At 40.3% G+C, this 16,201-nt stretch overlaps 1 protein-coding gene across 1 annotated transcript in view; it reads left to right on the top strand.

Moving 5' to 3' along the window:
• The window catches only part of dirc2 (disrupted in renal carcinoma 2), a 53,737-nt gene that overhangs the window by 33,687 nt on the left and 3,849 nt on the right, over positions 1 to 16,201 (top strand). Inside the window, exons 7-8 of the mRNA XM_005802973.3 lie at positions 1,563 to 1,690; positions 6,643 to 6,825. Coding sequence (XP_005803030.1) covers positions 1,563 to 1,690; positions 6,643 to 6,825 — 311 coding nt within the window. The remainder of the gene's footprint in view (positions 1 to 1,562; positions 1,691 to 6,642; positions 6,826 to 16,201) is intronic.

The raw sequence follows: 16,201 nt of genomic DNA, 5'->3' as shown, positions 1-16,201 counted from the left end.
TTAGTCCAGTTATGGGCTTACGGCTAGCTGCTAGCCGCTAGCAACTCCACTATTAAGTTACCATTAGCTTTACAGCTTCCCACTGGAAAAGCTGCTGTCACCCTGTTTTCTTTTTTAGCATTTTAACTCAATTCAGCTTAAATATATATCACCAATTCACAACATGTCATCTCAAGCTACTTTGCAAAAAAGTCAATTCAGTCCAGTCATACATAGATTCTGATTATCAAACACTGCAGTCAAGTTTATCATTCAAATTAGTTAAGAAAAGTTTCTATCGGGGGGAAACCCAGCAGGTTGCATCGAGTCCTTGACTCCTCTTTGAACCCTCAAGTTCAGCTGACATTTAGCAAAAGCAGTAACAAACATCTTTATTGAGTGTACTCTGGGACTAGATGGGGAACTATTTGAGAAAAGCTGCTTGGTGTGAATAAACGAGCCGATTGGAATTCATACAGCTCGGTCGTCGGTGATCTTCTCCGCAGAAGGGTCGAGAGGCTTTTGCGGGATGCGAGGGGAAATGTTTTCGCACATCTCTGGCACCAGAAGTGCGTGAAGAGCTGTGGACGCGAGCCAGCCTCTGGCAGATGGCGACTGCAGATTTTAGCGGTGCGACTCTGGGCTAGGAACAGAGATCCATGTGTTTTGGCAAGTGCAGGACCATGAACGCCTCATTCGGTGTTTCGTCAGGTTACGCTCTGTGGCCTGTCACGGCGATCCGTCGAAGCATTCACACGTTTCTCTTGTCCCGTGAACACAGAACTAATTTGTCAGCGTATAGAACGCATAAAAGGCATTAGTCTTGTAAAAATGCCACGGCGGAGCACAATGTGTCTCTCAACGCAAAGGCTGTTTTCTGTCATCCCCTCGCTTTCAGCTCATTGACAGAACTCCACCACCCAGCCGAACCGATCAATCACTCGCAGCAGGTTCTTTTATTCTCGTATCGGGTTGCTTGTCAGGCTCAGCCCTCTTTTCTTCTGCATCTCGTCTGTGACCAACGAAATGAAAGCAATTAGTGCCTGGGTTTGCTACAGGCAAATCCAGCCTCATCTAATCTTCCTCAAGCATACATATGTATACCCAGAGGTAAAGAGAGGGCCAGCTGAAATGAATTTAGACGGGGCTGCGGAAAGAAGTCTGGAAACTTAAAGGATCTCTTTATAAATATGGCCCAGTGGTTTCCCTTCCACACTATAATATGCTGCGTGTCTTGAGTTTGCCTGCTCAGTTGGTGAGACAAATTGAATCAACTCGACGCGTTTTGTCTCCCAGTCTAATGAGAAGTAGAACTGACGCACTCAGAAACAAGTGGGAGATGGAAATGATCTATCCTTCCTGTGAAACAGTGCGTGTGCTCTGTAATATATTTTGACACTCGTCACAGAGGAACCTGAGTTGCTGAAAAATTGCGTCGTATCATCTTGTGTTTGTGAAGGATGCGTCTTGTTTCCGGAGCAGCTATCTTTTAATCTCGTCAGCTTGTATGTATCTTTGAATTTTTACGCAACAGGGAGTTTTATTGTTGTTTTCCCCCCTCCTTGCCCTTTTCTGAACCTCAGATTTGCAGACTCCATCCGTGGGATGCTGAAGCTGATTCTGGTGCTGATGCTGGCAGGAGCCTCGCTGTCCTCGACATGGTTTACGCTCACCTGTTTGAGCACAATTACCCACCTCCCGGTTACTGCAGGTAGGCCCGCCGTCAAGGTGACTCTCAGATTTTTTCCTTTTTTTCCAGTCACTGAAGCTTAGTCACATGTTCCACCCTGTAGTCACTGTCTCATTGTGCGTGTTGGAGTACAAAGTCAAAATGATTAAAGGAAGTAGGTGTGACAAGCTGAGCTATCAATCAATTCACATCAGTGATAACATGGGATGTTAGTGGATTTAGCTCCCCTTCCCTAAGCCATCTAATAAGCATATAATCATGTATTTCTAAACCACAGATTGTGATCACGATCGTCCATCATCATTCTCCCAGCCCCTGGAACCGCTCTCTCTCTAGCTCATGTCCTTTTATACACTGGCAGCCTGATGCAGCCAGATCCCAGTCTCATTTGTCTGGCATCGTACCTAAGAGGGCAGCAAGACATTGCGATGTGACACCTAGCATGCCTTTCTCTCTTCACAAGGACTTTACATTGACTTTAATTCAATTTTCATTCATTTCTATAACCTGGACCCTTACACTAAACTTAACCATTACCAGCACATGCTTAAACTTAAGCCTAACCTAAACTCAGTTCACACCTTAGTCTTAACCCTTAACTTTAACTAAAACCATAACCCCTATCACAGGGAGGTCCACAGCATTAGGATTAGGGCTGTTGTAAACAAATATTTTAGTAATCTAATAATCTATCAGTTATTCTTACGATTAATCGAGTAATTGGATAAAAAAAAAGATACAGTAAAAACATCTAACATAACAGCAGTATTACTACCGCATATCAACATCAGTCCAATTTTTCATATTTGAGCATCCCTAACAGTAACTTTTCTGTAGTTTAGAAAATTAACCTGTAACAATAGTAGCTCACTTTCTAAGTTAACCTGAAGAAAAGTTATACAAAAATCTGAAATTATATTCAACTCAATAATAAAGAGGCAGGCTCACAAATACACTTATAAAAATGTCTATGATCCAACTTTTTGTTTATGTATTCATCTGCAGTGAATTTAATAGATGAACTCTCACCTTGCCCAGACATTTATAGCTCTTGTGTTTATGTTAGCGAAAGGATTTGACATCTTCGTTCGTCACACAGAAACTCATCTACCAGCTACGTGTCACCAAGATGAGCTCCACCACCCATTTGTTGAGACTGGGATGATATGAGATAAATGTTCTGGTTCGTCTGTAAAGCTACACTTACGTTAATGATCTAATGCACAGCCGCCCGCAGTGTTCATTATTTCCACTCACCTGTATAAATACACCTGCAGCGCTGTTCCCCACTGTTCGCTCTGAACCAACCACGAGGCAGCAGCTCTGGGAGGAAAAAAGCTGCCGTACTCCAGGCATCGCGCCAGTCATTTTAAGGATGCTTATTGGTCCCTCGAAAAACGATAAAGACCCAGACATTATCATCAATCAATAAAATCCTCCCAGGCCAGACTTTAAAACTGGACTTTATGCTGCTAACACTTAGCTTCCGTCAACAACTCAGGCGGAAGTGAGAGCTCTGCACAACGCAAGTAATACCTCGGCCGGAACACGGTGCGCTAAATAATAAAACATAACTTAACGAAGCTTCGAGGTAGATGCATTTTCCATAAGAAATTTTAATAATCGAGGTACTCGAATGACTCGAGGAATCGTTTCAGCCCTAATTAGGACTAGGCTTTGGTACCAATAAGGACAGTGGTCTTCAGAAGGCTAGTAAATATGCCAGAAATAGAACTAAGAAGAATAGCTTCTTAGTACTATAAGAAAGTACACACTCACAAGTTTCAGGGTTTTCTTCAGTGTATTATCAGCCTGGCAGGCCAGTAACAGTAAAAACACCAGTAACAGTAAAGACATTTTTTAAACACTAAAACTTGGTAGCATTACCCAGCTCCCCCTACCACCAGGCTTAGCAGGTTTTCTGGAGGAAACCCTGAGTTTGTATTTCTGCCCATGTTAGAACTTTGTATTGACTTTCATTCATTTTAGTGACTTTATTTATGTCTAACCCAGACATTTTCCTTGACCTTAACTAATACTAAATCATTCCTAACCCCAACCTTAACCAAACTTAATTCACACCATACCTCTAAACCTAACATCTAACACCGAATTAGGCCCTGGGGTCTTCAGAGGGTTAGTAAATATGCCAGAAATAGAATACCTAAACAAGTACACGCCAACACACACGCACACACAAACACAAAGAAGCTAATGCATTCTGTTGAAAAGGAAGTATCATATTTTACAACCAGAAAACATCCCATTCATCAACATATAAAACATAAATTAATCACAATTGGGCATTTCACAGTTTTTCAAGCAGAAACATAAAAGGGATGTTAAAACACATTTTTCTGACACAAAAGCATTTGTTCTCTCACCCATCACTTATAGATGATGTGGCATCTGGAACCACAGAGCATGGAAGCGTATTTGTAATCCAAAAATCACTTCTCATTCTAAAGGAAATGAGGTAAACTGATTGATGGTCGAGGGTTATAGATATGCAAGGAGTCTATGTTTACAGCAGACGCAAGATTGATCTAATAAAGTGAGTCAAGCAATTCAGATATCTCCAAATATCCTTTTTCTCTACAGTAACACTTCCCTGGTACATGTAGGCAAGTAGTATGTCCATGTGGTATCCCTAATATTCCAGGCGAAAAGAGAAAAAAAATATTCGGTGGGGCTCCTTACAGCAGAATAAAAAGGAGAGTGCGCACTTATTTTCTCCAAAATTCACCAAAGTACATTGATTAGTTTTGTCATATTGGACCACTTAGGAGGATGGAATCACCACAAAAGCAATATTTCTGTTGGAAACATTATTGCCCCAACTGCTAGAAAAAAAATGAAAAGTTAGCTTTAAGGGAAGCAACAACTCGAGGCTAACGGACAAGATCATGTCTTATCAGCAGCTGCAAGTATTGTTTGAAGGCATTGCTGGTAATAAAATATGTTGTTTCAATGTGGTTTTTACATTTTGTGTGTCAGTACTAAACATAACCTATGTATAAATCAGCAGACAATAAATTAATGACGGACCCGCCCAACAGGTCACATCTGAGGCTAACAATAGTCACCACACTGATGCCAACTCAGCAACTTTGTCGCTATAGTTTGCAACTTTTCAGACAGAAAAAAATTGGTATCGGCCAAAATTTGTAATCGGCAGGTAAGACTTTTTAAAAAATCAGTGATCGTCCAGAAAAATGCAATTGGTCCACCCCTACTGATGTACCTTATTACCAGTCAGAAGTTCATACCTACTTCCAACTAAATACATAAATAACCCAAAAATACAGTCGGGTTGTGACTCAAAACCTACTTACCAACATAGAAACCCACTCCAAATATTGGTTAACATAGAATCCACAATTAAAACATGAACGAGTGGGTAGAAAACAGGATTATCTATAGAAAAATCACATATGCTAAGATGGAACACAAGGTATTCTATCTCAGCATGTGCTAGATGTAACCCAAACACCTTTTTGTTACGGGGTGACAGTTCACTTACTCAGAAGGCAATGAATGGATACAAGTCTTTCATGTAACAAATATTTATAGATCTGTAGCGCTAAATTCTGGTCGTGTTCTCATTTTTACATTTTCTGCCAGCTTACAATATTCAAAGCATTCCTCAGAGATGATTAGTTATCGTCTTCCTTCAAAGGGTCTCCTCCTACCTTTTGGGACCCGACATACAGAAAACACATCTCCTTTTGAAGGCAGCCTCTTGGGGGCGAGGATTCCCAGTTGCAAACCTGTTCTCAGGAATGCGATGTACCTCAGAGGAGCTGCGATAAAAGGAACATGCAGACACATTGCCATCGTTTTGCTGAGATTAGGAAGAAAGCGGGGACTCTGGCGCGATGAGTTGGTTTCTTTACACGTTGGCGTCACCTCGGATCGAATCGGTAGATGTCGAATTAAAAGCTCGCCCGCCAACAATTCCAGCAAATTTTGGAAAATACTGAAGGTAGTTCCTGTGAGCTGGTTTTGCTCATTCGCGCCGTGCACAAGCAACAAATGAGACAAGCTGTTAACCAAGTGGACACCTGTGCATTTTGGCAAAAGAATAAGAAATTTCATTTTGATGTACTGTAGGATCCGTGACATGAGCTGCATCTTAATGTGGCGTGCGCAGGCGAACTAAAACCAGTGATATATTGCAAAATAAATTGAAACTGAGTTTGTCGGCCAAGCCAATCAACATGTTTTTGTTGCACGACATGCCAGACTGGTACAAGCAGTCTCCCCCCCATAAGTAAGAATTAGGACAGGATACATCACACCTCACTCAACTTTTCGTAAAGATAGTTGCAACAATTATGAGTCCAGAGCTAATATATTCATCAATGAATATTTTCCCCAAAGTTAAAGATGAATTATTTAAAAGATTTAAGTAAGAAAGAAGAAACCGAAAACACAATTTGGTGGAAAAACAAATTGCTGTTCTAGAGAAACGTGTTTTATGCTCACATGTTCTATTAGCTTGTGCACCTTCTGCCTCCGACCAATTACTTCTGAGACAGCGCTCATGAAAGAGAAACATCATAATTATGAAGTTGAGCCGGAAAAACACATTTCGAGTGACAAACTAATCATGTCACACAGAGGAAAAGGGGCAAAAGCACGCTGGAATTGGGTTTGAGAAAGAAAGCCATTTACTGTGAAAACACCTACAGTATTTTGGTTTCCTGTTAAATTGCCACCTGGAGGCCTCGCTTACTAATGGACCGTTGTGTCGTGGTGAAGGTCCGTCATAAATCTGGTGCTGGTAAAAAAAAAAAAAAGGTGGAGCAGGAAGCCCTCATAGGTTGAATATATCACTCCTGTTCCACAAACTGCATCCTCGTATCTTTCTTTCAAAAGAATCGCTCAGGTTTATTTTATTAATGTGTTGCTTTAAAATATATTTATTTCTTTATTTATTTGGTTCCGCCGTTTGTTTTATCTCTCCACAGCCATCCTCTACACTTCCTGCATCCTGGTTGGCATATTTGTCAACAGCAGTGTGCCGATATTCTTCGAACTCTTCATTGAGACGGTGTACCCGGTCCCTGAAGGCATCACCTGTGGTGTCGTCACCTTCCTGGGGAACTTGGCTGCTGGACTTCTACTCTTCTTCCTCACCTTTTACCCAACAAGTAAGACCAAAGGGCTGGGATTACCTGTAAAAAGGTCAAATCAAGTTTATTTGTGTAGCACATTTCAGTAACAAAGTGATTTACACGATAAAAACACAACACAATAACAAACAAGCAATAAACGTTGCATTTTGTCAGATGCCACCATCAAAAAACATACACGTCAATTATATTAATCAATGTTCCAGTTGTTATTAATCAAAGGCAGCTCTGAAGAGGCGGGGTTCTAGCCTTGATTTAAAGGAAGTCAACGTTTCGGTTGTTTTGTAGTTTTCTGGAAGTTTGTTCCAGATTTTTGGAGCATGAAAACTGAATGCTGCTTTTCCATGTTTTGGTTCTGGTTCTGGTGATGCAGAGTAAACTATAACAAGAAGACCTTGTAATTTTAATCAGCAGAAATTTTGAGGCATACGCACATCAACTTATTTTTTTTACTTAATTCATTTATTTTTGACTGTTGCGTGCATTTCATTGCAACTGTTATGTTTTGCATTTTTTGCATAGTTTATTATATATTTTCTGTCTTTTATTTATTCATGTTAAGGGTTAGAGTTTTACATTTTCATTCCGGTTAATTAATTGCAGAAAACGTAAAGCATTTAACCTCATTTTATTTCACCAAAAGCAGAGGCTTCGTGGTTGCCTCGGGAACGGGGATCATCTGCAACCTTACTTATGTAAACACACATGAACTCCTGTTTAAATGGGTAAATATCAGACATCCTGGTGCACCTGGAAGGAAATGTTGTTTCTAGGGTAAGCTAGCCTACTGAAAGGTACAAAAGCTTTGTTGCATTTCTCTCCTTTTGTGTCTTTGAGCTGGCTGTCAGTTTATGTAGCAATTTGTGCAGGGATGGGACAGTTTGTCATCTGCATTTCTTCTGTCTTCCAGGCAAGAAAAATTTAAATTATGCCATTGATGAAAGCTGCTGTTGCTGTGTGAATACTGGTGCAAACTCAGAACCATATTGTTATGTGGGATGCTTGATTTTTTTCCCCTCCATATTTCCTTGCTTAAAGGTACTAGAATCGGATTTACCTTTGATAAATCACCCGTGGTGTTCGATTAGAGGCTGTACCATCAGTGCGGCTTCACGTGTTGAGCAGCAGTAAGAAGGGTTGATGCGTCTGCGGATTTATCTTTTGCCGCAACGGGAAGTGTTAAGAGACGACTTAATCAGAGTGAAAGCGGCTTTGAAATCTGTGATCCACAAGACAGGTAATGTTTTCTGATTTATTTGAAATGACCACATGCCAGTGCGAGGATGAATCACGGAAGAAACAGAAATACATCAGGCGTGCACTGATCTACTGCAGCCTGACACGAGAGCTGAACTTATAAAGTATACATGATGAATCCTCTGCTCGGTATTTCTCTCTGCATCTCTGAATGATTGACTACACGGTGTGGCTGAATGCAGGACTCGGCACATCTAAGTATGTTGTGTGCATGGGGTGTGTTTGCCTGTGTGTGTGTGTGTGACGGGGGAAGCTCAGGGATGTTTAAGTCAGATCTCCACAATCAGTGTGTCAGGAATTGAAAAGATCAGGCACATTAGAAGGAGGCTTTAGTTTCTCCCTTTTTTGCACTTGCAACCTTGAAGTTGATAAATAGATAATGATGCACCCAAGGTTTCTTGTTCGAGACTTCTCCTTGCTTCAGGCGTAGTAAAGGGAGCGTGGAGATGGCTGCCACGGCGGTGGATTGCTAGCTTCTTACTCAGAAAGCGTCTCTGAAAGTCTGCTCCCGCATCACCTGGTCTCAACAGGCATCGTGTGGTGCTTAGGGCTGTAAATTGACCCAATCCTGAGATTTGTGTATATTTTAGCATTGAATTTTCACCCTTGTTCTTATTCTTCACCACAATATGAATCCAAAAATAATAAATCAAATCTTTGGTCTGTCTTTTAATTGCTCTCCACGTTGTGTAAAAATTTCCTGCTGAGCTCTAAAAAGAAAATTAAGACACGTAATTTTTAAATATACAATTTCTTCAATTTAATATAAGAATGTTATGGACAACACTGACCGTCCTCTCCATTGCAAAACAGAGCGTCTTCACTCTGCGACTTCTTCAAATTCATTGTAATACAGATTGCTGTATTTCAGCAACAGCTCTTTAATTAAATGAGTTGCAACACAATTTAATTTCCCTTTGGGATCGATAAAGTATTTTTAATTGAATTGGTGACCAGCTGGTGGACGACTCAAAGATCTGATTCTCTTTTCTGATTAGAGATTGCACCATCTATGATGTTACTAAATGAGAAAGATTTATAGTTTTTACAATTTTCAGCATTAGTAAGCTGTTGTAAGTAAAATAAGGGGAATTGCAGAGATTTAAAATAGCTTTTTAAATGGAAACTGTGTTTTCCACAACATGTTGAGACATTCTTGTGATTCATTTGGGCTGCGAGAGAGTGAGAAAGAGCAAGACGTATTATAGCAAACTTGCTTTTTTCTTTTAGAGCTTGTCTATTTGTAAGTGTTGGTAGCATCTTGGTAGTATCACTTACGCTAATGAGGAATCTGTGCAAATAGAAAAGATCTCAAAGGCATTTTAAGATGTCCTCTCCCAAATCACTTTGTATTTGTTGTAAAACCCTGTTTTTATAGATACTTTTGCCTCTGCTCCTAATATAAATAAGGCGGGAAATCTGGAAAAGATTTTGAATTCTTTTTGCTTATATTGTCTTGCATTACAGTTCTTCTAGAGAAATCCAGGTTGGCTGAATCAGTATCAACAGGTCAAATCTTCACATAAACCGGTCATCGATCAAAAACATCTAGTCGAGGCTCCTCTGCTACATAGTAATTGTCCAAGTCGTCTCTGCATGCCCTAAATGACTGATTAACAATAAGATGGTGAGTTTTTGCTGTATTACAGACCAGACCAAGGGTTAAAAGCAAGATTTAACAACAAGAATGTAATTTAAACATGAGGTGTTTCTCTCATCTTTGGTTCCTAGCATTTACTTGAATCCAATCAGACGCAGTAACTGGCAAAACGTTCTCGAAGCTTCACTGATGTACAGTGTCATGGTTGAGTTTGTAGAATTGTGTCGTTTTCTCCAGATTGTTGCTGGTTTGGTACAACATTGGTGTTGATGTGCAACTGGACGCTCTTATTTCAAGAAGAACATTTCTTCTTGAAATATTTCAGAATATTTCCAGGAGCCGCTGACCCTGAGCGTCTAGAACGATCACAGGGTTCGTTGCCATCCTGAACTAAACTTCCCATTTCCGAGGCATTGATAAATGCCCCTCACAGCAGGCCGCTGTTGCTGTCATTTTTCACTGTTGGGGTGACAACCTCAGGGTGATGACAAGTGTTGGGTAAACACCGCCGGCAGTGTTCGCCGTAGTGGCCAAAAGGAATCTGTTTTTGTGTCATCCAGCCTCAGGTTTGAGGAGTCTCCAGGAGAGGGACATTTGGACAGTAATCCACACCTGATTTCTTCACAAAATGTCACCCCATTGACTCTGAGCATCACTGTTTCATCATTTCTTTCTGTTTTAAGGCACTAATCATTGGGGCTCTTCCTTATTTACATAAGTTTTCATCAAAAAGGGTTTGATGAAAAGTCAAAAACCTTTACTTGATAAGCTCTAGTAAAGGTTTATAATATGTATATAAAATAGTTATTTAAAAACATCTAGGTAGCTTCTTTTTTGTGGCAATCATGTAACCCCTGGCACAGACAAAAAGAAGATTGATTGAAGTACTGTTAAAGAAGCAGGTTTTTACGTCCTGAACTCGAGACACGCCATAACGAAATGCAAGGGTTGTCTCTTCGTTTAAATAGTTGCAGCAGATGTAATGACTTTAGACACTTTAATACCAAAAAAAAATATTTTCTTTTTGTGTCCCAAAGACATATCACTGCTCAAAGTCAATTTTAAAGTCAGCAACATGCAGTCTGTTTGTTCTTTGGACTCTAAAACATTTTGTGATGCTACAGGCAGCCACAAAATGTTTCTTTCCAAGTTTCTTGATAGGATTTTTTTTTTTTTACTCTAGCTGTGTTCTTGATGCTCTTCTACTAAAGTCGGATTTTGGTAGCTGACAGTCGATGTTCTTACCTGAGCTGTGGATCTTTCTTTTTTGGTGCTTTCTAACAAACCCCTGAGGCATTTTCAGAAGATCTGTGCTTACGTAGAGATTAGATCACACACATTTGGACTCTATTTACTAATTAAGTGACTTTTAAAGCAACTGGTTTCACTTTGTCTTTGTTACGTAAAATCCCATCATGATTCATTGAAGTTGGTGGTTGTAACGTGACTGGTTAATGATCCTAACAGCTTGTAGTGGGGTTTTATGCGACTTTGCAGCATGTTTTCTATTCCACTCTTATATTTCCACTCTTATAAGACACGTTCTGCTTTTAATTATACGTGCAAGTTGTCCAACTTTACATTGCCTTGTGACAAATGAATGAATCCGGTTTTGTCTTTAAAACAACATTCTGTTCTCCGCAAGAGATCACTCGTGCAAAAGAAAATTGGATTATCAAAATTCACTTTGGAAGTATTCCAGTGTGCGTCTCATTAATATGATTTTATCCTCGCTGTGGTCTCATAATGGATGAGGAAAATAAGATTCAGACTTTGAATCGAATCAATTCTGCATCAGCGTCATCTCTTCGAAACCCGGTAACCTCTCGCTATTGAAAACTTAGCAAAACTGACCTTTTAAAGAAAAAAAAAAACATCCCCTTCTTTGTCCACTTTAAAGTTTTCCCTCTGGCTGCCCACTTCCTCGTTAAACAGTCGGCGCTGGGAGCAGGGAGGCGGTTATGAATTTACCCTCTTGTTCATTGTAATATCTCTTAGAGGTTGGTCGTGGATCAGTGAGCTTTGATAACTTTCAACTTCATTGTGTTTTGAATATTTAAAAATATGCAGACCCCCGGGGCCATATATGTATATATTGTCGCTCTCTTCGATTCCGTCTGCAGAGTGTTTGTGTCATTGAACAGGGAGCACAGGGCGGAATGCAAAGCAGCGGAGGGGCATTGTAGAACCAAGACTGCATGTGGAGGAGGAGGAGGAGGAAGGTGAGATGAAACTTAAAGGGTGGTGTTGAGTTTTTCCCACAGAGCGGTGCGTTGTCAGACCTCCTACGTGTTGGGGGGGGGCGGGGGGGGGGGGGGGGGGGGCGCATATTATTCAGCTCTGAGGAACATTTGCTGCTCTGCTTTAGTCCCAAAACCAATTTCTTTTTGGTTTCTGCTAAAGTTTGTATTAAGTACTGAAATGAAATTGTCTTTAAAACTCCCCTAAACACTGTGGAGGTTTTCAGGGAAAAAGACAAACTTTTACTCATGGACTCGGACAGTACTGAGACAGCGATGCTTTTCTCACAAAGAAGTTATAAGTAGTATTCAGGAAGACTTTCTGTACGCATCTCAGTACATCATTGAAAAGTTAACTTAAGTGTCAAATTGAATTATTAAATAAAATGTACTTTTTTGTGATCTAATTTATTTTGATACACTTGTAAGATGAAATGATTCTTTCTAAGTGATCTTGTTATCTACACCTAATTCATCTCGAGGTGTGACCCCCCACTCTTCCCCTTCCAATGCTTTCATGCAAACGGCCAATGCCGTAAAGAAGTGAGCGTCATTAATCACATCCCCACTCTGACCTCAATTAAGGCTCATAAAAGCCATAAGATGGCCGCCGACACCGTTCCTGTGCCGATCAGAGGCACTGTTCTGCTGACACTGGTTATAATGGGCTGTTAATATGAGGGACTGTCGCCGCTCACACAGCTGCCCTCTGAACGTGATCCTACAGATAAACCATTTCCTGAAACGATGCTCTTGCTCCCCATCACGTGACTGACCTGTCGCCAAGTAAGATAATTGCATATACTATCAGCTTATTTATTCACCTACTTTGTACTGCACCGCTTTTAATCAAACTTCATTTACTTAAAACAGAAAATGGACAATTCTTCCCACTGCTGCGATAAAAACAACAGCAGGTTGGCCATTACAGTTGTAGCTGTGTTCACCAATTAAATCGATACTTTGATTTTACAACATTTTACAAAGACTTCGATCTGACAGTTTCCAGTAGCACACTCTACAAACTAGCATTGCAAATCAGTGTCATTAAAAAGCAAAAAATAATAGTTGAAAAGATTTTATGTGGCCCAGGTCATTTTGTTTTATCATCTAATGGTCATTAACCAAACTTCCTTACTAAACTTTCACTGTCTTCTCCAGATGGATTAGTTTGTTTTTACTTTGTCCTTCTTATAGGGTATCTACAGTATCTACCTGCCTGTCGTCTCATCTTTATGTAAAACAATCAGTGTTTCTGTCAATCTCATCCTGCTTATTGTAAAATTTCATCTCCAAAAAAATTACTACAAAATGTAACTCCAATCGTCCCTGCTTGAATCCCTATTTCAATTTATCATAATAAAAACCATGTTAACTTTGTTTTGTGCTGGTCGTAGAAGAATGTCAGAGATGTGAGGTTCAGCCGGGGTTCATGTATCTATGTAGGGATTTTTAGACTTTCATGAGGTTTCAAACTCTCCTGGTGTTAATATCTGTGATTAGTTCCTTTTTCGTCTCTTTCCTTACAAAATGAGCAATCGTTGACTTAATAAAATTGTTCAGCATAAGAATGATTGTCACTCTGTTTTTAAGTCTCCTCCCAATCGCTCCCTCCTCCCCTGTTCCGTTTGTTAGGTATTCCAGCTGAGTTTCTTCCAGACTTTCTGACAACTCTGTCCTTAGAAATCAGAGATCTCGTAAATCTTTCAGCATCGCATTAGCATTCCTTTAAAGCCGTCGCCTCTCCCCCCGACAAACACGCTGAGTTTCTCCCAACTTCAGATGGGTGAGCCTCAGACAAGAAAGGGAGAGAGTTTGAGACAGAGAATGCTCGTCAGATAAATACACTCCATTAACCTACCTCCATGCCCGGTCTCCTGCTGTCCAACTCACACAGTCCTGATTAATGAGGCCGCTTCTGGAGTCTTGACTTCTCTCGGCAGACACCTACATCCCAATCCCTCAACCCCTCTGCTCTTGAACCACATGCCTTTCATCTTCGTGCATCCTAACCAATGTCCATTTTTTCGTAGAAAAACAGGAGCATCAAGTGTGCGACAGTGTAAGCCTTACAGTTTAAGCTAATAATTTCGAACCAACCAGGATTCAAAGTGGAGACCACACATCTGTGTGCTCATAGACATGGAGACAACACTGTGTAACTTATACTGTAGTTGAAGAAATAGTGTTTTCTTGACTAAGACTTGTACAGAGTGACACTTGACATATGCCGGGTTCACACGGCAAGATTTTAAAATCGTCTGCCAGCTTTCCAAAAATCAGAGACCACACACGATGATAATAAATCTTAGGGATGACAGGTTTGGTAGTACAGTGTGGCGCGACACTATACTACCAAACAAACCGATTTCACTCACTAACATTCCAATTTCAGACAGAAAATCTCTCAAAAGAGTAAACACACAAGGCCAGCTAGGAAGAAGCAATGGCGATAGTTTGTGGATTATATCTGACAGAGATAAAGACATCTTCAATGTCCGCCGGGCGTTCTGGTGTGCCATAGCAGTTGTTTAGTTTTCTGTGTGTATTTTGAATTCCCCGCTGTGTTTCTGTCACCTCGCTTTCTGATCAGCTAAACGACATATTCAACAGGCTGTGTTCTGATTTTTCATCAGAGAACACCACACAATTTATCCTGCCAAGACAATCCAACGTCAAATATCCAATTTCGAATATTCCCAATTTTAGATCTCTGCCGTCCCAACGTCTCTCCGAGTGTAGCAGATCACTCTTAGCACGCCACACATAGCAGAAATATCTCCCAAGATTATCTCGAGCTATTCCGATAATCGGTGTGTCCTTAAGATTATTGGAAGGCAGAAGTCAAGATAAAAAATCGGCATAAAAATTCTTGTGTGAACCATACTTTAGACTCTAGGTCTGGGACTCAAGAAGAAGAGTTATTATCTTTTCTTATAGTAACTGAAAATAAGTCAGTAAGTCTGGGTCAGTTTGCTTGTAATTTGTAGTCATAACAACCGCATTAAGGGGACTAATGGGCAGTATAGGACTAATGGGGTTGTTAGTCATGAGTTACTGGTTCTACTCATTGTTCTTTGGGTTGATGTCACTTATCGCAGCATGTGAGTAGCACACGTTTGAAGGTGTGAATGCGTGTGTAGATGAGAACACTGCACTGTTGGTGCTTAGAAAGATCAAATCTGAGGCCACCTGTGTTGGGTTTTTATACTTAATCACTCCTCTGGAATCCCCATTCTGCCTTGCAATCTTCAAGAGTGCTGTAGATGAATTACTCAAGCTTGACACTCTTCTGCGTTGGGACAGTGCTTTTGCCTGGCTGCTTTTTAGTTTCTCCACTGCAGAGGTCTAAACATTCCTCACTGCCCAGGACTGCTTGTATCACATCACTGAGTTTGTGTTTAGGGGGTTTTATCCGTCAGGGAAACCAGTCTGTGTTTAAAACACAATATATGAAATGTAGCCTTCTGAGTCTCTTGGACACTTCATCCACATTTGGAATGACAATGTTTTTCCAGCTGTTTTTTTTTCCTCCTCTATGAGCTGGGCAGAGTGTTTTTTGTTGTTTTTATTTATCTTGGATCACTTTATAAAAGCCCAGTTGGGGTATCTACTGCTCAGTCAGATACTGGTTACCCTAACAGGCCTATCATCGACCTTAACATCCCTATTAATGTGATCAATTTATAAGCCTGAAGCTCCCAGCTCATCTTCAGAACTGAAGAAACCTTTAGGTTTAAATGTCTTTAGGAATCAAGAGAACAGGTTCAGTTACGTTCTATTTAAGCACTTTTAAAAATAATGCCCTGGAAGACTGAGGATCTAGCCTTATGTTTGTATTCATAGCAATTACTTTAGCTTATTCTCTCACTTCTGAGCTTGTGTCATTGATACTACCTGTGTTTCCATTGACCACATAATTGCACAATTTAGCATTTCGAAAAGAAATTTGCTTAATGGAAGCGACAATCGTGTTGTCACTTTTCAACAAAACGTTTTGCCGCTAGAATGAAGTGGTTGTTTGGGCGAATCAGAATTGGTTTATTTTGCATAACTGTAATGGAATCACTTTTTTTTTTTGCATCACAATTCACATGATCAGCAACTGGATGTTGCCACTGATGCAAACCACAAAGAGGAAGACGACAGGAAGTAGTTGGAGGATTATGGCGCATCATTCTTTTTAATGATTTATCGCACAAACTTATTCACATCTGACTTTAGTTACAGTACAGACCAAAAGTTTGGATACACCTTCTCATTGAATTCAATTAGAAAGTGTGTCCAAACTTTTGGT

The sequence above is a fragment of the Xiphophorus maculatus genome, chromosome 7 (assembly GCF_002775205.1).
Source record: "Xiphophorus maculatus strain JP 163 A chromosome 7, X_maculatus-5.0-male, whole genome shotgun sequence".
Classification (NCBI taxonomy): Eukaryota; Metazoa; Chordata; class Actinopteri; order Cyprinodontiformes; family Poeciliidae; genus Xiphophorus; species Xiphophorus maculatus.
This window is presented reverse-complemented; position numbering and strand designations above follow the sequence as displayed.